General features: G+C 37.8%; 1 protein-coding gene across 3 annotated transcripts in view; it reads right to left on the reverse strand.

The window, feature by feature from the left end:
- Positions 1 to 24,670, reverse strand: part of SMG1 (SMG1 nonsense mediated mRNA decay associated PI3K related kinase) — an 88,103-nt gene that overhangs the window by 10,377 nt on the left and 53,056 nt on the right. For all 3 annotated transcript variants that reach the window (XM_031433147.2, XM_031433146.2, XM_031433148.2), the window contains 27 exons: positions 22,875 to 23,123; positions 22,271 to 22,555; positions 21,481 to 21,625; positions 21,221 to 21,359; positions 20,061 to 20,291; positions 19,770 to 19,947; positions 18,918 to 19,079; positions 18,147 to 18,364; positions 17,674 to 17,828; positions 15,989 to 16,211; positions 13,721 to 13,967; positions 13,065 to 13,294; positions 11,924 to 12,172; positions 11,307 to 11,445; positions 11,115 to 11,224; positions 10,776 to 10,994; positions 9,985 to 10,175; positions 9,071 to 9,243; positions 8,655 to 8,934; positions 7,931 to 8,203; positions 7,471 to 7,705; positions 6,136 to 6,362; positions 4,048 to 4,198; positions 3,740 to 3,929; positions 3,097 to 3,566; positions 2,264 to 2,401; positions 835 to 987 (listed from right to left, as the gene is read on the reverse strand). In XM_031433147.2, the coding sequence (XP_031289007.2) occupies positions 835 to 987; positions 2,264 to 2,401; positions 3,097 to 3,566; positions 3,740 to 3,929; positions 4,048 to 4,198; positions 6,136 to 6,362; positions 7,471 to 7,705; positions 7,931 to 8,203; positions 8,655 to 8,934; positions 9,071 to 9,243; positions 9,985 to 10,175; positions 10,776 to 10,994; positions 11,115 to 11,224; positions 11,307 to 11,445; positions 11,924 to 12,172; positions 13,065 to 13,294; positions 13,721 to 13,967; positions 15,989 to 16,211; positions 17,674 to 17,828; positions 18,147 to 18,364; positions 18,918 to 19,079; positions 19,770 to 19,947; positions 20,061 to 20,291; positions 21,221 to 21,359; positions 21,481 to 21,625; positions 22,271 to 22,555; positions 22,875 to 23,123 (5,660 nt within the window). The remainder of the gene's footprint in view (positions 1 to 834; positions 988 to 2,263; positions 2,402 to 3,096; positions 3,567 to 3,739; positions 3,930 to 4,047; positions 4,199 to 6,135; positions 6,363 to 7,470; positions 7,706 to 7,930; positions 8,204 to 8,654; positions 8,935 to 9,070; positions 9,244 to 9,984; positions 10,176 to 10,775; positions 10,995 to 11,114; positions 11,225 to 11,306; positions 11,446 to 11,923; positions 12,173 to 13,064; positions 13,295 to 13,720; positions 13,968 to 15,988; positions 16,212 to 17,673; positions 17,829 to 18,146; positions 18,365 to 18,917; positions 19,080 to 19,769; positions 19,948 to 20,060; positions 20,292 to 21,220; positions 21,360 to 21,480; positions 21,626 to 22,270; positions 22,556 to 22,874; positions 23,124 to 24,670) is intronic.

Consider the following 24,670-nt stretch of genomic DNA (forward strand, 5'->3'; position numbering starts at 1 on the left):
CTAAATTTTATTGAAGTATAGTCAGTTTACAATGTTGTGTCAATTTCTGGTATAATTTTTTTTTTTTAAAACAGAGGTACTGGGGATTGAACCCAGGACCTTGTGCATGCTAAGCATACACTCTACCACTGAGCTATACCTCCTCCCTCTACATGCTTGTTTTTTATGCAAAAAATTTACTCCATAGTAAAACTGTTATCATATTCAGCTGCACTTTGTGCTATGTCCAAATTCCAATCTGAAATGTTCCCCGCCTTCTGCTTCTATTCCTGCCTAACTTCATCAGAAAGATCACAAAATACTGACCAGATATTTGACAATATTAAGCACATCTTTTAAGGCATGATAACAGCATTGTGATTCTCTTCTCATATAGTTCTTATAATCATATTAGTCTAATTTTGTGCCTGATTAAAAACTACATAGAAGTTTTTAGGGTTTTTACTCTCAATCACAACAAAGTTAATCCACAACCTCTGGCAGAACCCAAGGTTAAGATATTTTATTGCCATGTGGAAAAAATAATATTCAAATCTTTGGATCATATTAGTTGCATATAAAGAGAATCTCAGACAAATATGGAATTAAACTCTTTATTTTCCAAGAGGCTGAATCCACTTTATATTTAACCGGGAGGCAATAAGCATCTAGGGAAATAACTGGCTGTGAGTCAGCCTAAGGATGCCCCCCACCCAAGGCCTATCAGTCCCTCCCCGCAGTGCTGTGAACTAGAGGGTGGGCATTCAGGCTACCTCTAATTATCCCACATGTAGCTTCCAATCAGTGAAATAATCCTGTAACTGAAAACAAGGTGGCACACATGGGTGCCCATACCTGACTCGCTCTTTGGCTCTCTTTAAGGACAAGATTTCTTCTTTCGGTTATTGTTGCTTCAAAATCTTGTAGTACAGGTGCCAGTGCAGGGTTGGCACCACCTGCCCACTTGAGTCGCTGTTCAATACTTGCTTCAAGTGCTGCCAGTTTTTCCTATAAAAGCCAGGAGAATCTCAGTGAATATTTGACACTCTCCACTTACTGTTTACCGAGCAATTTATATAAATTTAAGGGATTCAAAAGAAGCAGGGTGAAGCATAAGCAATTTAGGAAATATTTTTAACAGTCACCTTTTGGAATTAATCTTGATTTTACTTTGAATTTTTAAGGCTAAACTTGTCTGGGGACAGGTAAAGATTGGCTTTCAGTTTATCACCTTAAAGTTTTCAGAAAGAAGTTTCATTTTCATTTTTAAATAGTTTCTAAAACAAAACAAAATGCCTGCTGCACTAAATTCCTAGAACACTACATGTGCTATCTACAAGAAAATCCATTTACACTTTTGATTGTGAAAGATGAAATCAGATTTCTACAAATTCAAAAGTTTATGAATAATGGTAAAAATCCATCCAGCTTATGATAAGGAAGTTTTATATAACAAAGTTACTTCATTATTTTTTCAACATTTCAAGTGGAAGCAGTCACACTGTCTTCCCCCACACTGTTTCTTTCTCTCATACATATACACCTCTAAAATCAGAAAGAAAGGGGAAGAGTTCATTCTCTTAAGTTGAAAACTAGAACTAATATGGTGTAAAGAAAAGGCATTTCAATCTTTAAAGAAGTGAACACCAGAAAATTTTTATTAAAAAGTTTTAAAATATTATATAAGTAATAAAACTTGATTTTGTACCAATATTAATTTATAAAAAGAGCAGAAAAATGTCAGTTACTACTGAGTGTATGAGGTATAAGAATACACACTATAGAGGTACATATAAAAACATCAAGACCAGTTTCTCTTATTTAAAAAAGGAAGGTGAGACTAAGTATTTTGCTGAAATGACAAAGAAATAGTCAATAGTAATGGTTTGGGAAAATGTTCTGCTGCCTGTGACATTACAAAATTCCATTAACTACACATAGAAGTGAGAAATACCTACGTTTCTTGGGTATTAGTAGTAAGCCAAATATAACTGCTTTATATACATTTCAGAAAACAAATTAAGTATCACCAGGGGTCCCTTAATGTATAAAGGCATAGTAATATCAAATTAATTAAAAACCTGAAATATTTAGTATGTCTCTATTCAAAATATACTGCTAAGAATCAGTTACCCTGGAGGGTAAGAAAAAAGATATAAATTAAAAATAAAAGTGAAAAAGAATTACGCACCTTGGCTTAAAAGCCAAGGACAGACTGAACAACAGAGCACTAACACTTCACCACAGTAAGATGTGCCGAAAGGAAGATCTGACAAAAACACACCTGAACTGTTGCAATTGAAGTTTCAATTTGGCTCAGAGTATGGAGTTTCTTTTTCATGCTGGTTAAGATGGCAGAACGAGGGGGAGGTGTGACTGACATGGCTTGTGGTCTATTGATAAGGAGATCTTCATGCTGCCACTGTACAAAGAAAAAGAAATGCAATAAAATAAACACAGAGAAGACCTTTAGATAAACAAGGGAGGGGAGGTGTGATTTAGGGCTGGGGGAAGAGAGGAAAAAACCCAGCTGTAACATAGTGGGGTGGGTAGGAAAGCGTAATAAAAGAAACATCATAAAAGAATCAACAAGGTGAAAAATTTTCTGAGGTAGAAAATGGTTGATAAATTTCCTGGACCAGTGATATGCAACACTAAATAGTAATTCTCAAGTCTGAAGAAGTTTCCTAGTCTACGTAAAAGACTATTACACAACCCCTCTAAAATATAATCTCCAGTGAAGAAGTTGAAACAGGCACCGTGTAGGGAAGAGATGCCCAGTAAGACAGTACAGGGGGAAATATCCACTCACAAATGAGCTCAACCATTGGAAATTACATTTACAAGTCATACTTAATGATAATATGAACCGTACAACACTGATGGAAACTAATTCAAAGGACACAAACTGTAAACACAAAATGGTCTCAACTTACATAAAAGAAACAAGGAATACTGGGAAAGCAAGCACAGAAATGCTAAAGCAGGGTTTGCTCTGGGATGGCACAATTCAGGAAGTTTATATTTTTTTCTTCTTTAGATTGTTTTATATTAAAATCCTCCAGTTTTTCAAATTCCTACATTGAGGAAAAACACCTAATGAAGAAAAATACTTACTTGAAACATGGCGATATGCAGCTGAACGCGCTGCAGGCTTGTCTTACAGGAGGAGATGCTGGTCTCCAGCCTGCGCACCAAGTCATGCTTCTTCCAGGCAGTGTCGTAGGAGCTGGCCAACACAGTTGCCCTGTTCATGACCAGCTGAGAGAACTTCCCAATCTGGATGTTGTGCTCCACGGCTTTCTTACACAGATCATCAACAGAAACTTTGCTCTCAGCACCGAAATCCTTTGCTTCCACTTGGGCAATGATGTCTACTCCTAGCGCACTGATGAAGCTGCACAGCGTGAGGCCCAGGGCTTGGTTTGGGAGGCCAATCAGGAGCTGCCGCACGAAGTCAGCTGTGAATGCCTTTATGGGTTTGGCCATCTGGTCTTCACTGAAACAAGAGTTTCTAAAAAGGGTTTTCACGTTGACAATCTGTACAGGCCCATTTACAGTATTCTGATCTTCAAGTGAATTTGATCCTAAAAAAGGAAATTTTTCTTTAACTATTTCATGCAAAACTAAAATAAGGTAATAATGCTGCTTATTTAAACACTTAAGATTTTAATTTAATTTACAATTAAGCCTACTCTATACTGTCCCCCTCCAAAGTACTACACGACTAAATCCAGCTTGTTTAAGTGTGAAATATTACCTGACAAAGTTTTAGAGAAGGTACCACAGAGCCTGAAGAACTCCTTAATTGTCTGTAGTCGTTTTAGAAAGAAGATCTCTTCTAGCACCTGTCTGTGATTGTCATCATCAAAAAAGTTAACTTGGGTACTCCTAGCTTCCCTTATGATGTCGATCTTCCGCCAAGTTACAGGAATTTCCATCTTGTTTAGCTGTGTAAGTGAGAGTAGAGAGAGTTCATCTTGCCGCTCTTCACACACTGAACAGCTACTTTACTACACCTGCCTTATTCATAAAGCCAAGTCAGCATTTTCATAAACCCCAATTTACCTTTTCAACTAATAAGCCAAAAGCAGTTTCAACTTGGGCAAACATGCCATCAAATGCTACCAAAAGCATCTGGCCAGCTGACATTTTTGGTGTTTCATCGACTGAACCATTTCTTGGTTGGATTAATTCAGCATATTGAGCATGAAGTATTCTAGAGGAAAAGAAAAGGGAGTTAGAATCCTCGCTGAACAGTAATAACTTTGTGGGGAAATGTAAGATCAACGAGTCCAACAGCTACAATGGAAAGTCTAGGAAAAAAGTATCTTTGCATGAAGGAAGGAGTGTTATGATAAAATGGTATCTAAAGTCAATCACCATGTGAAGTCAGTGATTTCAATTCAGTATTAGCAATTGTTCATGGGACTGAATTTTATGTAAATTTAACTTATGACAATTTAAAAAAGAACTATATGAAACACTACAGTCTCACTTTATACACAGAATGTAAAACAATATAAACCCCCAATATATTTTTTTTAATGTCAAGAATCACAAAACTCTAAAGCTGGTGGATCTAGCAAAGGTTGCCAAGGATGTTCACACTACTGTCACGTGGCAGAGCCAAGCACGGACGGTGAAGGGAAATACCTGTCATTACTGGCATGCTGAGCTTTGAATCGTGCACAGTTTGAATGTAGGTCTTCAAAAATTCACCCCTCACATCATTACTTTAGACTTGCTGCACAGTGTTTATGTATCCAAGCACTATTCTAAGTATTTTATATAAAAAAGCAAACATACAATTCCCAGTACTTACAACTACTATCAGTAAAACTAATGTTAACTAGATTTTCAACTTCATTACACACACTTACAAAAATAACTATAAAACTATTAAGAGAAAAGTTAAAAAGCTAGGCTACCAGAGAAATTTCTACTGGAAAAAGAGCATAATGGTATAAAATTTTCCTTGACATTATCAAAAAGTTTCTCTGAAAGAAGGTACAAACAGGCTGTAACAGAATCAAACATGAAGTCTATCACACAATGCATACATGAAAGTAAACATTCCTCTTTGAGGGTAAAGGGAATGTGGATTAGATACTAAGGGAAAATAGATAGGGCTGAAACTTCGTGAGACAGAAAAGTATATAGATCTAGCATCTAACTTTTCAAACAATGCTTGAAATTTTATGATAAAGCTCTTAATGCAAATAATCTAAATCACTGTTTAGCTGACATTTATGCTATACTAATTATACTCATTTTTAAAATTTTATGGTAAAACAACTCTAAAGAAACATGAGAAAATAGGAAAATTCTGAATGCAGGATAACAAAAAACATTAAGGAATTATTGTTACCTTTTTTTGGTGAAATAACAGCACCATAATTGAGAAAAGTAAGTATATTTTAGATACATACTTCTGGCAGCTTAAGAACAAAAAGATATTTGCTTCAAAGTAATTGGGGCAGCACAATTTATTTGGCAAAGGTGGGAGCGCACGTGGTACAATTTAAACAAGAATGACCAGGGGCAGAAAATTACTGAAGTGGGTAAAATGGGGGTTCATTACACTATTCTCTCTATTGTCTTTCATCTTGGAATCTTCCGATGGGAGGAAGCGTGGTGTCTCACTAAACCAACTAGCTCAGATGCTTCCATGGAGTTCCAAAGGGTGGCTTAAAAAAATACCACACTCCACTTTGTGTGTGTGCAAACATACTGTAAAACTACAGCCCTAAAAGGATACATGTGTGCATGTGATAAAAACTATACACACATGCACACGCATGCACCCACACACACAAAATGAGCACATGAGTAACTGGTAAAATCTGAGTAAGCTCTATGGACTGTGAATTTCCTGGAGTTGCTACTGTACTATAGGTATGCAAGATGCTACACTGGAGGAGGAACGAAGTGTACAGAAGACCTCTCTGCACACTTTTTCTTTTTTTTTTACAACTTCCTATGAATCTGTAATATTTCCACATAGAAGTTTTTTTTAAGATATTATTTATCTATGCTTGTATACATATTTGCTCCAAAAATTAAAAGTACGCTCACAATAAAGTAAGTGTTCAGGAAACTTTTATGTGGCTTCTTATCTCTTTCACAAGAGAGCATAGCTTAGCATTCACTTGCCTGGCAACATCGATGTAATGAGCATGTGTTTCCTCCTCAAGTCCCATAGCTGCATTTCTTAAATAGGCTTGAAGAGATTCAACTAGAGTCTGCAGAGGAACACCATCAGTTGTCTGCTCAATGAGACTGTCCAGTTCATGAAGCATACTTTCCAATGTGTATTCTCCTTTCATTAAACATCTCAGTGCTTCTGGAAATATGATTTGCCGGAAATTTGAATTTAATTCCTAAAAATATGTGAGAAACATATTTTAATGTTTTCTGAGTTTAGATAAAGCAACATTAAAATGGATGCAGTGTAGTAACCTATAATGAAAAATATGAAAAAGAACGTATGTATGTATGTGTATGACTGAAACATCATGCTATAAACCAGAAATTGACACATTATAAACTGACTACTGTAAAACAAATAAAATAAAAAATAAATAAAGGTCTTCCCCAAGATATTAATTACAAAGTAACTTTACATTAGAGGGGAGGAGGGTATAGCTCAAGTGGTAGAGTGCATGCTTAGCATGCACAAGGTCCTGGGTTCAATCACCAGCACCTCCATCAAGTAAATAAATGAACCTAATTACCCCCTCCCAAATAAAAACTAAAACAAATTAAAAAAATAAAGCTACAAAGTAACTTTACATTAGAGAATCCCAGCAGACACCACCTTAACCAAGTGATCAAGAGTAACATCAAAAACAGTGGGTCATATCATGCAGCCCTTCATATGATGGACTACTGAGAAAGGCATATACATTTCTGTCGTATCAACAAAAATGCACAACATAAACCTAATCGTAAGAAAACATTAGACAAAACCAAACTGAGGGACACTCTACAAAATAAATGACCAAGACTCTTCAAAAGTGTAAAGATAATGAAAGACAGGAAAAGACTGAGGAGCTGCCTGGAGGAGACTAAGGAGCCATGCCAACTAAACACAATGTGGGGTCTTAGATTGGACCCTGGAACATAAAAAGGGTATTAGTATTAAAAAATGACAAAATCTGAAGAAAGTCGGTGGTTGAGTTAACAATATTGTACAAGGATTAATTTCCTACTTTTGGTATTTGTATTATAGTTATATAAGATGTTCCTACTTTTGGTATTTGCATTATAGTTACATAAGATGTTAACATAAAGGAAACTGTAGAGAACTCTGTATTACTTTAGTAACTTGTATTACTTTAGTAATTTTTCTGTAATTGTAAAAATTATTTCAAAATAAAAAGTCTTTGAGGGGGGGATGCAGTCAAACTGCTTTTCTGAACCAGAGATGAGAAATACAATATCCAATATCTAAAACAAATTTATAAAATGTAAGCTATGTTTGTTCACCTGAAGTGAGGTGTACACTCCATTAGCTAAGTGAACTGCCTCAGATGCTTCCATAGGGTTTGGAATATCTAAGTCCTGTGGCACTAGGTGACACTGCTTCAGTAACTGGACCAGGCAAGTGACATTTCCGCTCATACTGCAGAGCTCCTCCAAGAACCAGGCTCCATCCCGAGACGTCAGATCAACCAGCTGCTCTCCAGCACTCGAAGCTGCACCTTCCATCATCAGGTTACGCCTGAATGCAATAAATACTTGTATAGTCAAACGGACTTAGCTAAACACACAAATGAAAGATATCTCAAAATCTGAAGGGAAATAAAGCATTCCTACACTGGGCAAAACTACTGAAAATAAAAAGATATCTTAAGTTTGGGATTAAACAAAGCACACATGACGTCTCAATAAGCATCAATGTTTACAAGACAGTGAAAGCATCTCAAAATGAGGTCAGCTAACTCACCTTGTGAGGGTACAAAGGGCAGAAATAATAACACTTGCTAGACTCAAAGAGCCTTCTTCTCCATTCTCGTGAAGGAAAACTTTGATGCAACGTTCAATTTCTTTCAACTGATCTTCACAAACAGGTACAGTGACAGCTTCCTGTTTCAAGCGTTCCACCTGTCTAATAAGTCTGCTGTTTATGTCTGCTGCATACCGCTGCAGGGTCATCTCGGTGGCAGTGATGAACTGACACACTGTTGGGGGTGGCTGGGGTGCATACTGCATTTCATATCTATAAAAATGGAAAGAGGTGCTTGTAAATAAAGTTCACATTTGACAAAATATTAAAAAAGATAACATGTGATACTGCATTTGATCCCCAATCCCTGAAGAGTAGAAATCATTATTTCCATTTTACAGATAAGGTCTCAAAAGTGAAGGTAACTTCCTAGGATGACTTGTTAGTGAGTGACAGAGTCAATGTTTCAATTCAGCTCTCTTTACCCTGATGCCCCACTCTAACACTGGGATACATTTTCATTAATTAGGAAGAAACACACTGTCTTATAAAGGAAAACATGAGCTCAAATCCTCTTAAAATCAAGAGAAAAGTAACTCCACCCAAATTCCATCTATCAACCATTTCCTTCAGAAAAATAGAATATTATGCAGCTAAAAATCTGAACACAACTTTGTTTCTAGTCCCGATTAGAAGTAAAGAAAACAGACAGCTATCAACTTACTTCCTGTAGAGTTCCTGACAGCGCTCTACCGTGGTGTTACAGATGAGCTCTTCCATCCAGGTCTTCCACTGCTCAATTCGATGTTTCTGAAATATGGCCTTTGGATACTGCAGAGCTACGGTTGCATAGTGATGCAGCTGCTCCAGACAGCCTCGTAGCACTGTGCGCCTCTGCTGCAGGAGGGCGCCAACTTCCCCCTCCAGCTGCTCACACTGGCTAATCAAATGGGCCTGGCCAGCATTCTGCAGAAAGGCTGTTGCTGGCACATAGCTTGGAGGACCTTTTGGTAAGAGATAATTATTAATGACAGTGAAATCATTTCCAATCAGCAGTCACTGAACGGGAGAACAAAGCAGAACCCCACACATAAATACACAACATGCTCACATGTGCATCTAAAATAAGTCAACCCATACCAAGGTCCATTTGTGTGCTTATCTCCTGAAGCAAACTTGCCAGCTGTGTTGCTTCTAAATTACTGAAAGCAGCCTGGTAATGAGTTATCCACTGTTCAAACTCATTCAGCTTCACCTGGATTGCTTCCTGAACAGCTCTTTGCTGAGTCTGTAGTTGAGTGTGCTCAGAATACCTAATGGGGAGAGGGAGAGATTTAAAAATCAGCTGCTGTTCTTCCTTCTGTGTACTTTCATAACCCTGAAAGGATATTCTGCTCACACCTGGACTGCCTGATAAGCTCCCTTTCAATCTTGAGGGCACTGCTCAAATGTCCTTTCCTTTCCCTGGTTTTTCCTAACCCTACAGTTCCCTAACTATATACTCACAACATTTGAAACAAAACTCTACCACACTTGCCAGCATTTGAACTATTTGAAGTGTGGAAGACTGAGACTTGACAAATCTCTGTAATCTCAGAGTCTTCTGTGGTGTTTGGCACTTGCACTTTTAACTACCCTTCATTGAGCTGAGTACCTACTCTGTGTAAGGCTCATTCACTTATATCACTCTTAGTTTATTGCTCAAAAATAATTCAGCCAAGTAGACAAAATCACTGCCATTGTACAAATGAATAAGGATCCAGATACAAACTGTAGAGAGAAAACCAAACCCCACATTTTCTGAATCCAAGTCCAGTATGCTTACTACTATGTCCACCATCTCCCATTTCTCAAACAATTAAGTACAATAAAGCAGAAAATTTAAGTGAATTCTGCTTTATTAACACTATGAAACTGCAGTTCTTGGGAGAGCTTTATCTACCTATGTGACTTACTATAATAATTCTAATTCAAGTTGACAATATTTACACTTATATGAAAATTCGCCTTAATGGTATATATTTAGAAATAAGAGCTCAACACTTGTTTTAAACCTGTGTTGCAGAGTGTGAGAAGGATGATCCACTCCTTCAGCTCCTTCTAGAAATTCGATTTCTTCCAGCAGTTTGCCCTGCAGCTTTTCCACATCTGTCAGTTGCTCTTGCAAGCTCAGGTATTCATCTAAGCTGCTGTCCAGCTTGGGAAGTACAACCAGCATCTCATCCCTATTCTTAAACCAGTTCACCTGTAAACAAACATTATGGTTAGGAAGATTCTTACAGCGCCAACTTTGAGATATGATGGTGCCTGTCAGATGGTGTCTGATTATGTTAGAAGGACATCCTGCACTTATTATTCTATTTAAATCTCAACAAAGCCCTGAGGAGTGGATGGCATCACCTATATTTTTACAAAAATACTAATGCGTTCAATTCACCCGGCCATGAATGAAGACTCAATTCCACGATAACATAGTTACCACCACACCACACAAAACAAGATTAGCATCACTGGCTACCAGGATGTTAAAATCAAGAAGCAGGGAGGCTACCCAATTAAAGAACACTTAAAATAGTCACTGGTAAACACATTTCAGTCTATTAAAAAAGGTATAATTTTTTCAAATCATTAACCACCTCCTAAGTGTGAGTATGACTGTATGTCTTTGCATGGGAGCATTTCTTAATAAAAGATGACAGGAGACTGCCCTATTGCACTGCCATTTAAATATTATATACTACAGTCTTGCAAAAACAATTTTCAGAAAAAGTTTTACTCAACTTTTTATGGACATGTTCATTCTATTAACAGAAAGATAATGACGACTTATTATCATTAGCTTCACCTTAATTTCAGCTACTCTTGAAGAAAAAAGGCTGCGGGTGATCTCTCGTTCCATCTCTCTCTTGCTCTGCTTGCTCTCGGCCTGCTGGCCCCCTCCACCATAGACGGCACCAGCAAACCCGGCCTCGCCCCCAGCTGTCCAGTCCACCAGGGGGTCATACACAAAGGCCTCCAGCAGCGTCAGCAGAGTCTCTCTGCCACGCCGCATAATGTGTAGAACCTGTTTCCAGAAGAGTTTTAAATGTTTTATCACAAGTTTCCTCATTAAAATGTACTTTTTCATTCCACAAAACTTGTTACTTTAACAGGTATACTAAGAGCTGTAAGAGAAACCACATACCTGCTCACATGAAAGCCTAAAAACACCTTCCACTCCAGTCACACCCAGTGCTGTCTCAATGTTCTGTGTCATTCGAAAAGGTACTTTCTCAGGAACTCTAAGGCTTTTACCTTCAAAAGACAAATCATTATATTTTTGTCCTTTCACCAAAATACACTTGACCCTCATATAAAAAATCCAGTTTAATTTTACCTTTTTCAAAGCAAACATTGTAATCTATGTGAACAACCTCTCCAGTCGTCATATCTATGAGGACATTATCCAGATGTCTATCTCCAAGGCCAATTATGTATCCGACCATAGACATGACTGCAGTAGATCTGGCATAGGACTAAAGAAGAGGGGTTGGGGGAGCAAGTTAAGCAGCATTAGTAAATTTCTTTCCACCATGGGCTTGATTCTCTAAAGTGTTTACAAATCTCCATAATCCTACTCCCTATTTCTAAATAAATAGCTAGCAGTCTTCAGAGACGCAGCATGTGGTCACTGACCAGCTGCATACAACACCAAGGTCCTACTTAATCATTATCAGAATGAAGGATTTAAAAAAACAAAACAACTATTCTTCAGCCTCTCTCTAGTTTTTCCCTTTCTAAAGTTTCTACTCTCCTTTTCATTTCATCCATAACCCCCTCCATTTTGCCCTCATACAGTCATGGCCAAGCCTTATAAAAAAAAGCATAATGTAAGATTCAAATACACATCTTAAACTACCAAATCTGGAGTAAAGCAAGAGGAGTGAACAAGACAAGACAGGAAGCAGGCAAAGAAGCAATAACATTGATGACAGTCCAAAACAAAACACACACCTGTGTGACTCTCCACCATTCATCAGGGGTGGTACAAGAAGACCAAAGCTCTTTAGCAAGGAGATTTGGGGGTGTGGCCTCCATTAACTCTTCTAGCACTGCCTTCATTACGTGAAGAGGCCAATCCCGTCGGGACACATCCAGACTAAGTCCAACTGCTTTCAAAGCAGGACCAATTTTACTATAATAAAGTTCACTAGGACGGGGCACAATTCCAGGATTCTGAGGAGTTTGGTAAGAATCTTGGGCCTTTAAAAAAAAAATTTTTCTTTAAAGGAAAGATCAGCTTTAGTTAAATGAGTATAAAGATCACTTTGACTGTAAAACAGTATTCTAAAATTTCATTTTTTCAACAGCATTCTCCACCTAGCCATCCAAATTTCATGCATCATGCAGCCAACTCTTCTGAACTACGGATCTTTCTTACCGTCTACGTTATCCTTCTCTTAATCAGATACTATCACTTTACTGAAAATTTGGTCCACTGTTCTACTTTCTTGAAGTTCAATTCAAACTCAACATCCAAGTTACATTCTTCTTTGTAACATACAATTCTGTTTAAAATTTATCATTCACTTATGCACAAAGTTCATTCTTCACCAATGTGACTTAATTATCAATTATAACATATTCAGAAACACCTTAGACAAACTTTTAGATAGCCCTTCCCCAATTCCATCTCCGATTTACCCTTCAGTAATTGTCCTATAGTCTCCTATGCCTACATAAAAAATCTGACTCCTTTGAAACTCTTGCTCCTTCCCATACTTACCCTACTTAGAATCACTTTATTTGTCTAGATGTGGGAACCTGAAGTTGAGGCTATTTAAAAATGTATCTTCATCTCCGTAACACTTAGTACTACTCCTATCATATACTAAATACTCAGAAACTTAGCTAAAACGAATTCTAAAAAACTGGTCCAAATCAAAGTATAAATTTAACAGGTACAAAACAGGATGCCACAATGATTAACTCCAAATTTAAAGTTGTATCTACTCCTTCCTTAATTCTTACAAACTTGCAAAAATGCTCAAGTGCAACAAGCCTAGAAATATTTCATGTATAACAGAAAACAGACTAATAAATAGACTTGATTATGAACATTCAAATAGGAGTACTTATTTTAATTTTAATCAACCTTTTGTACTTGTAAGGCGGCTTCCCGCTGCTGCCATCGTTTGTAAAGACCAAACAAGGGAGTGGCTCCATCCACCCACTGGATCAGTCCTGATCGAGTTCCTAGTGGTGTGACAGAATAGTGTCGAGCGTGGAAACGGGGTGTTTCCTGGCGATTGATTGTAGCAAACATGGTATTCACAATGGATAGAAACTGCATTATTCTCTCATCCAGATGTAAATCCTCCAATCCTGTGGAAACAAAATTAAAGTAGCTAAAGCAGGTGACCAAATGGGGTGAAGTGCAATGGAGATGGGACTGGAAACCCCACTTTTTATGCCCCTCTCAATTAGCAACAGCAGTCAAGAACTGACAACCAAAGAGGCACACTAAGAGCAGTAGAGAACATTCTGTTCAGTCACAAAGTATTAGATACTAGCATTATTAACTGTACCTCAGGTGCTCTGCTTGTATAAATTCATAAGCAAAAGAGAGGAGGGAATGGAAAATTTTACGGCACAGCCTCCAATAACTTCCATCAAAACACAGGACACTCCAGGCTGTTTACGACATACAGAAGTCCACCTCACACCACACCACCCACCCACCCACACACACACACACACACACACACACAGCATTAATAACCACACTAATGTTCTTCTTTTAAATCCCACCTTTGAAAAGATAAGGGTAGCTCTTCCCATCTGATCCTAGAAAGAGAAGTTTCTTTGGCTTGGTTTTGGTAGGTAAGATTGTAATGGTTCCACCCACGCTGTGGATTGTGACAGTGTCTCTGGCTGAGACTTCTCCAGGAAGAGCAATTTCAGTGTTAGTCATGGCAGCCAGCCACGGACTGATTTCTTCAAGACGCAAGATGTAACTTGCACGTTTCTGTGCCCGCTGTTGCAAACTCAGCATTATCTGCATTTAAGATGGGAAAAGTTTACATTATCATTGCAACACTTACTTTCCTCTGCATTGAATTTGGCATAAAGATAAATTTAAAATACCAAACACCTCTTGTCTAGCTTCTACATTTAACTTGATGTTACATATTTGAGCCATCCTGAGAGGGGAAACACTGGTGTGCTGATACACTCCAGGTAATTTCTACTTTGTTCAGACCTCTCCCTCCTCCTCTGTACAAACAGCAACGAAATCACGGCAGATAGAAGGAAATCACTACTGTAAACACAAGATTCAAGGCTTGTAGCACACTAATTCCCCATTATTAAGCTATGTCCAATCAATGCCAAAACAAGTCACTTCAGTCCTTGCAGTAGAGCAAAAGCCATAGCCAGCTGATGGCTGTCAGGTACACACCCTTAGAAAGCCATTTAAAAAGCTGTTAACAATTTAGAGCTCTGACCACTTGAAATATGCAAAAAAAAGAAAAGAAAAAAAAAAAACCCACCACAATCCCTTCTAATAACTCACAGGGAGTGGGTCACATGTATAATTGTATCCCTGCTTGTAGCTAATCCAATAACCTACACCTAATTAATGAACTCCGGGCTCTGCTTTTATGTGAAAATGTTTTAATCAATGCTTACAACCTGTGTTCATAAAAGGAAAAAGACAACTGGAAATACCCCAAGTATCCACTGACAGGGCAGTGGATAAACTGTGGTATTTTCCCATAATTCATCAATGTTTAGCTGCGTAGAAAATATGGATGAATCATTTGCAGGGGGACCTAATGCTGATCCAACAACTATGGAAGTAATAAACACAGACATGCACATATAAAATAAGCTCATTTATATGAAGCTGAAAAACAGGGGAATCTAAACAACACACCACTTAAAAATGTATCAACAAAATTATTTTTCAAAAAGTAAATAATGATGAATTCAAAACTCAGAATAGTGGTTGTGGAGAAGGAAATATAATTACGGAGGGACATGGGACTTCTAAATTTTTTCTCTATGACTTATTTCTCAAACACACACACACACACACACACACACACACACACACACTTTTTAAAAAGTATTCCTCCTGTCTCCTCCTCTGTGTTTCTTAGTTGATTTACTAAGAAGACAAAGAAGCAAAAACCTACTGCTGAAACACGAGGAAACAAGTTTTGGCTAGGCAACACGTAATAAATTTCATCTTACATGTCAGTGTTCTTGTCTAGTGCTTCTAGCCGTTTCTTCTGAATTTAGCCTTTTCTCTAGACTGGTTAAAGTCAGGTGTACTTTTTGTCTCTAAACTGTATCTTTTAATAGTTTTCTCATTACTAAAGTAAGGAAATCAATTAAGAGAAATAAAAGTATGGGATAGAAAAAGAAGAGGCAAGAAAAAGAAAAAGTTACAGGTAATAAATAGCTCCCCCAACTGGTGGTGCTTTTGCTTCAACAGACAAAAACCAAAGGAAATACAGAATTAAGGGGACAAAAACGTAAAAGACAAGGATTCTCAAATATTTAAATACACTAATCATCTCCCAAATAGCCTATGCAGAACTGCTGTCAAAATATATACATATATATATATATATATATATATATATATATATATATATATATATATACAGAAGCTGACATCATTATACGTGAGTATTTTGTCTGTTAGAAATACTAAATCCCTGTTCGCCATGAAAAACTACGTATGCACAAGATTAAATTTCTTAATCTTTTATAAGAGGAATACAGCAGGCAGTCAATATTTAGCTCAAAGCCAGAGCCCCCTTTTTGTCTAATTTCTTACAGTGTATCCTTCCCTGGTGTGAATCCTCAAGAGATAAAAGTTAACCACCCTAGGCTCACTCACCCTCAAATTCTCAAAATAAGGAATTCCTTACAAGCAACTGGTCACTGGCTGCCTTCCACAGGCTTATAAAATCTTCTCTTATATTCTAAGGAAAAGAGCCCCCTTACTTAAATTTTATATCCGAGGGAATTTCCCATTTCAGTAGCATTCTTGAGATTTTTCCATACCTCTTTAAATGGAATCCAGCTGCTTCCAGGCTTTGCAGGGTTTGATGGAGTCTTTAGTTTTTCTAGGGCATTTTCAATCGCATCACCATAGTTATCCTGAAACCACTTTTCATGAGGCGTTTCTGCAGGGGCCGCTGTGATGCTCCTCACATGCTCCAACGCAAACACAATGGGCTTCATCAAAGCCGTGTGCTTCTCCCGCATGATCGCAATCTTCTCTTCTCTGACCAGAAAGACATGAAGAGTTTAATACAAACAAGGAACAATTTAAATTGTCATATGTAAGTAAGCAGTAACAAAGAATTGTCAAAATAAAGTAATAAAACATTAGCAAAATAACTTAAACAGTAAAGAATCCAGCATATAAAAGAAGCAGCTTCTCTTTTCAACAAGTGGTACTAGGAAGACTGGATATCCACTTACAAAAAAGAAGGAAGCTGGACTCTTACCTTATACTATATGCAAAAAACAAGTCAAAATGGATCAAAGACCTTAATGTAAGATCTAGGACTTTATTTAAAACTCTTAGAAGAAAACAGAGGGAAAAGGCTTCTTGACACTGGATCTGGCAATGATTTCTTATACATGACATGAAGCACAGACAAAAAAAGAAAAAAATAGATAAGTTTGGCTACATCAACACTAAAAACTTATGTGCATCAAAAGACACTATCAAGAGAGTGAAGACAATGCACAAAATGGGAAAAAATATTTGCAAGTTATGTATCTGATAAGAGAATACCCAAAATATATAGAAAGCTCTTAAAAATCAATAACAACAGCAACAACAACTCAAAAATGGGCAAAAGATTCGAATAAACACTTCTGCAAAGAAGATACACAAATGGTCAAAAGGCACACGAAAAGACGCTCAACATAATTAATCGTCAGGGAAATGAAAATCAAAGCCACAAGATACCATTTCAGACACATTAGGATGCTACTACCAGGAAAAAAAAAATCTTGGCCCGGATACGGAGCAATTAGAACCCCTGTGCACTCTTGGTGGGAATATAAAATGGTGCAGCCACTGTGGAAAACATTTTGGCAGTTCCTCTACAAGTTAAACACAGAATTACCATACGACCCAGCAAATCCACTGGCACTCACGTGCGCACACATACACACAAAATAACTGAAAGCAGGGACTCAAACAGATACTTGTAGACCAATGTTCACAGAAGCATTCTTTACCACAGCCAAAATAAAGGTGAGGATCTACTGACAGGTGAGTGCACAAATAAAATGTGGTACATCCACTCAATGGAGTGTTATTCAGCATTTTTAAAAAGGAAGGAAATTTTGATACATGCTACAACATGGAATGAACATTGAAGACATTATAAGTGAAATAAGCCAGACACAAAAGGACAAATACTGCATGATTCCAGTCACACATGGTACTTAGAGCAGTCAAATTCATAAAGAAAGCAGAGCAGCAGTAACTAGGGGCTGGGGTTAGAGGAGAATGGAGAAGTACCGTTAAATGGATACAGAACTGCTGTTTGGGATGAAGAATCAGTTCTGGAACTGGACAGTGGTGATGCCTGCACAACACCGAATATACTTACTGCAACTGAATTGAACACTTAAAATCGGTTAAAATGGCAAACTTTATGCTATATGCATTTTACATGGGGTGGGGGGCAGCTACTTTTCTGAAGTGTAAGTGTTTGGAAACATACTTGCGTAAGGTGTTGTTGTTCTGGACTCTCTTCACCTCGTCTTCGAGCTGCTGAATTCGTCTCAGGACATACATGTGTTGCTGTAAGAGAACTCCCAACCAGAGCTCATCCCAGAGAACAGTGACCCTGCGCAGCTCAGCCACAAGCATCTGAACCTGTACACAGGGCACATTCAAATATGCTCATCTACAAGTTTGCACATAGAACAGTTCTGCAAACACTGGAAATTGCAAGTGAAATGTTTGCATGTTTTGTTCATTATCCAGTTAGAGAACCCTGATTAGTAATTCTACCAGTACAGATATATAAAATCGATTTTGAATTTTTTTTAAAGCTTTGGTCCTCAAATATAATTTCCAGGATCGTTTTTAAGGGTTTTGTTTTTAGGTGGGGATTTTTTTGTTTATTTGTTTGTTTGATTTAGAGGGAAGGAAGGAGTTCGTTATAATAAAAAGAGTTGGGGCTTTCTGTACCTGTAACACCATAGTTGGGTTTGCAGAGGATAGTTTATCTACAATTTTGCTGTAGCAATCCTGCATCATGGCTTGGTCTTCATTTAACCCGCTTTTAGGTTCATCCTTATTGCTATCTTGAGAAGCAGGAGGACTTCCTCCCTCACATTCAGAAACGAGCAATTCTTCTCCTTGAATATTGCCAAGTAAAGTTGGAATTGCAGAGGAAAACTTATTTCCTATAATAACATGGGAGAATAAGGTATACATTGGCTGTTTCTCCCACACACATACCTTGATTTAGAGAAAACAATAACCTATTTGGTTCCAGAGCACTCATTAAACCAATTTGCCTTTTGTACACTAACCTGACTAAACATCATTGACATTTTGACTTTATAAAGGTTGAGCTTTTATCTTTATTAATATTATAAGCTAATAGGAGATAAACAGGGGAAAAGATAATGACAACAAACAAATAAAGTGTTCTCCCATCCAGACCCCAGAACTTGGTTTCAATCCTTATCTGCCAGTTACTCAGCTCAGCGAACCTGAGAGAGTGACTCAATGTCTCCAAGCCTTGGTGGGTTATTGTGCGACTGAAGATATTGTGTAAAGCACATATCCTACCACCAGACATAGCAGGCACTCGCTCAATAACTGTTATTATTATTGGAAAAAAACTACAAGCTCTATCAATTCTGGAACATAAAGCTCAAAAAATTTTACCTAACAAAACATTATTTGCAAACTAATTTATACTTAAAGTAGCAGTATTTTAATAGTCCGTACCTGAAGCCTGTGATTCACTACTAAGCGATATGGTGCCCACTATTGCAGGATACAATATGAGATGTGGGGAATCCTGAGCCACGCGGCAGAGAAGGTTACAAATACTTTGGCGCACATACACTTCAGGGTGGTTTAAGCGTGAGAAAAGTTGTGGAATAATTCCTTCAGGATAAGAAGAAAGAAAAATACTTTAAAGTTATTAAAAAACTGTCAACACAGTGGATGCAAAAGGATAAAATTTAGTATGTGTCAGCATGAGTTCTAAGAGCCACAAATTTCTCCCTGTGATAACAAAGAACAATACACAACAGTTCTTGATCTGCAGGTTTAGTTAGGGTACAGAGCTGTACTCAAAATCTAGAGCAATTCAAAAATGTTACAGAGAAATGTCTTTTCTGTGAATGCCTATAAAAGGAGGCAGACATAGACAATTTTTACGAAGGGTATATGAAATTTTTTGAAACTTATTTTACCACCCTCTTCAAAATCCCTTTTGTAAATTAAAAGCTTCTACCTCTCAGCCTTTCATCTCTCTGAAAGGAGGGAGGGAAGTGGTATAACAAGCAGTCCAGGGTATCCTATGGACTAATACAGCTATTCCATAACATTCAAATAGTAAACATAAAAGAACTATTTTTTTCGTATATGTATGTGTGTGTATACATTTATTTATTTATTTATTTGTTTATTGAAGTATGGTCAGTTTACATTGTTGTGGGGTCTCTGGTTTTTTTCTTGTATATATGTATTTTTATTGAAGTATATTCAGTTTACAATAGAACTATTTTTTTTTGTCTTATATAATCCCATCCACAAATAATTTTTCCTGAAACGTTTTATTTAGATCATCACCTCTCCATGGAGCAGTAGGTGTTGTTTCCAAGCCGTGTTCCAGATACTGTCTAAGCTCACCAGCGTGTTTCACAAGCAATCTGAGCAATCGCAATGTGGCCATCACAATTACGTCATCTGTGCTCTGCTCCGCTCTGTGACTTAAATGTAGCCTCGGGTCATCTTCATCTAAAGGAATCTAAAGATGAAAGACAAAAGGAAGAAATAAGAAAACAATTCAGAATACTGTTTTCACCCACTAGAAAAGAAATTCCAAATAAACTTCCCTGAACAGAACACTGTGCCACCTACCTGACCAGCATTGAGCTTCAGGAAAGTGAAGTACGCACTACAAGATAGTTTGTACAGGCTGAAGATTCTATCCACAACTTTCCTCCACACTTTAATAACTCCTTCTGTTGCGCTTTCATCAAGCTCTGAGAGCCATGGGCAGCTTGATATTAACTGACGCCAGATAACTTCAACCATGTCATCTTCCTCATTATCTTCACTTTCTGTTATCTGAAGTGTTATATCTTCATCCTGAAGGAAAATTGGCAAAAAATGCTATTTTTAAGCACAAACTGAAAAGGGAAAAGGGTGCATAATTTTCCCGTCATATGTAAGCATATTCTCATTTTGAAAGACCAAGTACTCCAGAGAGTGTTACACACGCTAAATCAGTGTTAAATATGCTTCTCTTTATGACATATTCACTAACGTAGCTAAGGAAGGAGAACACAAGCATTGGGCAAAGATGAAAGATTCTGATGCTGGGACTTCAAGCGCTTCCGAGGTGCAACACTCTGCCCGCACAGACCTGCCTCGCTCTCTTCACGGTGCTGCGCTTGCACTTAACACCGGCTCTGGCAGACAGCGACGTATGTTGAAGTCCAGAGCAAGAACTGAGTCAAGACGGTTTCAGCTCAGCAAATAAAATCCACTCTTTTGTAAGTCTACAACTGTAGCATTCTAGAACTGGGAGAACTTTGAGAGGGGAGGGAGTAAATCCTACAGATCATCTAGCCTGCTAGTTTTCAACTCTGGCTGTATATTAGAATAACCTAGCAAGCTTAAAGACATCCCCTGACCCTCTACACACAAACATTCCATCCAGAATATGTAGGATGAAGCTTAGATACTGGCATTAGATATTTTAAAAGCTTCCAAGCTAATTTTCCAATTAAAATTTTTCTAACTGAAAACCTAATTTCTGGTCAGAAGAGCAACTAAGAGAGAAATCTACCTTATATAAAAGGAAGTTCACCTTTTTTAAACAGAACCCTAAGGAAATGACAGATTTCTTAAGAAATCATTCTTCTTAGAAAAATATTTTAACTTTCATCTTATCAAAATTTTATTTGAAAGAAAACATTTAACCAAGAATATGTGATCAAATTCCTCAAAAGCAATGATTTAGAACAGTGATCTTGACACTTATTTCCCCCAAACACTGCATATGTTTTCCTTGCCTGAATCCCTGCCGGCCGACACACAGCCTGACCAAGAATACCGTATATTCTCTCTTTTTCTTCTTCAGTTATAGTGTCTGGGAGCAGATTCTCAACTTCAGATTTTTCTCTAGGCAGCAGACGAACACCCTCTCCCTGACTATAAAAATAAAACAAGTCATCAGTATTTCAGCTACCAAAATTTTACTGTGCCAGCAGACATTTTAAAATCTCTATTTTGCAATGCATTAAAGTAAATGAATACATTTCAACATACATACCTGGCATTGTCAACCACCTTTCTGCCCCACCTATAAGCCCAACTAGCCAATGCTGCCCAAGATTTGGCTACTTCAGGTGCCTGCACTGAAGACAGGTGATACAACTGTCCCAAAATGAAGTCAGGTTCTCCAACTCCAATGTGTACTGCCATGGTGGAGAAAAAAATAATGATGTTATACTCCTAAGTTTCTAATGGCATTCCCATCAACATTCTAAGATTTTAAAATTCCAGGCTTCACAACAATGAAATGAACAACAGGAACAAAATTCTCATGTTTTAGCAGAAAGGTCAGTTGTCTCCCAATGTGTAAAACCTGGACAATGGTGTCCACCACAACACTCAAAGACGGAATTAATTAACTGCACTATTTGCTGAGTACCTTTTCTGTTCCTAGCACTAGTGTCAGAATGTAAAACTTGAATCTTTCTGTGGTTTCTGTGCTTCACCACTCAAGGGGACCAAAGGCTACTATTCTGCATCTTTTCTGTTCTTCCTAGTGTAAGGTGGAATTTCAGATATCACGGGCAGGATCTTACTGCCGGCAAAAACATCTAAGTCACATTGAATTAGCGAGGTGGGAAGTATGGCCTGGGAGGTGAGGTTCAATGACTTTCACAGTGGTATTAGATGCTAGAGAAATGTGCTTTAGTCACTTCGAGGAAATATAATAAATTTCCACAGAGACGGTTTCTGTGGCAAATTATAGCCAGCATAACATTGTAAACTTTAATATAGTGGAAAATAACTTCTAAAATTAATACTTTAAAGCTAATAGAATGAAATCCTACCTGTAGATTCACTCTCGATCCGAGGGTACTCTTCTTCCATTGTATTAACAGATGGTAGTTCAATTAGAGCAAGTATGTTTTTAGACAAAGTAGAAAGACCTGTGAAGTTCTGCTGCTGCTGAGCTCTGTAAACCTGTTTCAGCTGCCCTGAAATTTCTTTCCATTCTGCCTGGATCCATTTGGCCAATGTCAGAATTGACTTGGCAACAGCATGTTCAGCTTTGGCAGACTTGCAGAAAGATATGGCGCAAGAACTCAACATCTCCATCGCATGTGTTGACTGGCCTGTAGAAAAACCAAAAGCCCTTAAAAGCCTTACCAGCAAACAAATGACATTCAGGGTAAAATAATATTATAAATTCAGTGATAATCAATAATCTCTGAAAACATTTCTTTAATAATAACAAAATGACCTCTTTTTAAAGCACCAAATTATAGAGATAAGCCAATTACACATAACTTATTATTCAGGACTCAAAATGTTCTGCAACAGTTAAAAAAAAAAAAATCAACTTTTCCACTACCGCCTTACACCATACACAATAACACTCATACACATGATTTTTATTATAGTCTAGTATTAACAATAATTCATTTTACTAACCTGCTGTATATAGCAATTTGGTTTTTTCAATGTCAAGTTCAGGCCCCCATTTTTCATCCACTTGACCTTGAGTTGATAGTTTTTTAAAATGCTGGACTAAATCTTGTGCAGTGGTGGTCTTTCCCAGCTGAACCTCACTACACTGTGCCAGCAGTCTTGTTGCAAGTGACACATTCCCCCGTTTTCTAGCAAATTTTGCTGCTGTTAGACCTAATTCCATGAGATGGCTTCTAATTGGAACTGTTTGTTCTGGAGAGAAGAAAATGTTTTGTTAGTCCCTGATCAGTCTAATCACAGACTTCACGGAAACATGGGCAAAAAAATTCTTCCCCAACTATGCCCTTCCCCACCACCTCCCTAAATAAACATAAATTGTTTTTTTATCATCTTTAAATTCCTAGCAGCTAGCATAGTGCCTGGCATACAATAAACAAATGTTTGTTAAAATAAATGTATAGACCGGAGCAGACAGAAGTAAAAATCGTACACTCTAAGAAATCAACTTTATAGTTTCTGAATCTTCTTAGTAAAGTGCCTAGGGCAAAGGATGGGGGATAAGTGTAAGACTAGACCATCCTCCCTTCTTGAGTAAGTACCCTCTGCCCTTCTACCGTGCCATGCTCTCCTGGTTTAATCCTACCTTTCTGAAGAATCCTTCTCAGTCTCCTTCTCGTCCACTACCCATCCATTAAAATTGATGTTCCTCGGGGTCGGTCCTAGGCTCTCTACTCTTCTCACTCTGCATACTCTCCCTGGACAATATCATCTGCTCCTGTGGCTTCAATTACCATACAAATGCTGATGACTCTTGAATCTTTATCTCTAGCCCAGAACTGACATCTGAGTCCCACTCGCCTACCAGTCACCTACATTTAGATATTTCAAGGGCACTTTAACCTGTGTCACGTAGAATCCATTCTCCACCACCCTCCAAATCTTTTACTTCCTTCTCTTGTTTTCTCTTTCTCAAGGAAAGGCATATGATCAACCTGGCTACCTGAGCAGGTGCATGGAAGTCATCTTAGACTTTACTTTCAACCCTCATATCCTATCTGCTTTTTTCTGTCGCTACTGCTACTACCTTGATTACGTTTAGCCAGGACTTCAGCCTAACTGGTCTCTCTGCCCCAAGTCTTAGCCTCTTCTAATCCATTCTCCAGCTTGCAACTGAACTGATCTTACACAAAGGTAAATCTAAATACTTCCTTTCATGCCTTCCTACAGCCCTTCTGACAAAGCCCCAACTCCTCAATTTGGCTTATGCAAAGCACTGATGCCTTTCATTCCTTTCTAATCTCAATCTCACCCAGATTGTCTCTTCCCATTCTTCCTTTAGTGAAATGAGTCATCTGAGAATCTTTTCTTATGACTGCTGGCCTTCACATATGGTATTTTCTCTAATAAGTCTGCCTTCTTTCTCATCTCTACTTCCCCTCCATCTCAGCTTACATGTTACTTCCTCCCCAAGTCCTTTTCTGATTTCTAGGATTAAATCGGTGCCCTTGTGTTATTTTAAGCATCATACATGTGCACTTCCATTCAGCACACCATATTGCTGTTCCTTGTCTGATGACAGTTTTCCCTGCAAGATTCTAGAATCCCTTTAGTCCTAGGAATGCAGAAAACAGGCTTGTCTTATTCACCATTACATCTCAACTTAAAACACAGTACCTGGCTTAAAGCACATACCTGATAAACACTTGCTGAATAAAGAAAGAAAAGTGAGGAGCAGTGAAGTTCTGTCTCCACATGTAACTGCTGGTTTGCTGACTTTTCCTTCCCAATTTTAAAACTTG

This window comes from Camelus dromedarius, chromosome 24 (genome assembly GCF_036321535.1).
Source record: "Camelus dromedarius isolate mCamDro1 chromosome 24, mCamDro1.pat, whole genome shotgun sequence".
Taxonomy (NCBI): domain Eukaryota; kingdom Metazoa; phylum Chordata; class Mammalia; order Artiodactyla; family Camelidae; genus Camelus; species Camelus dromedarius.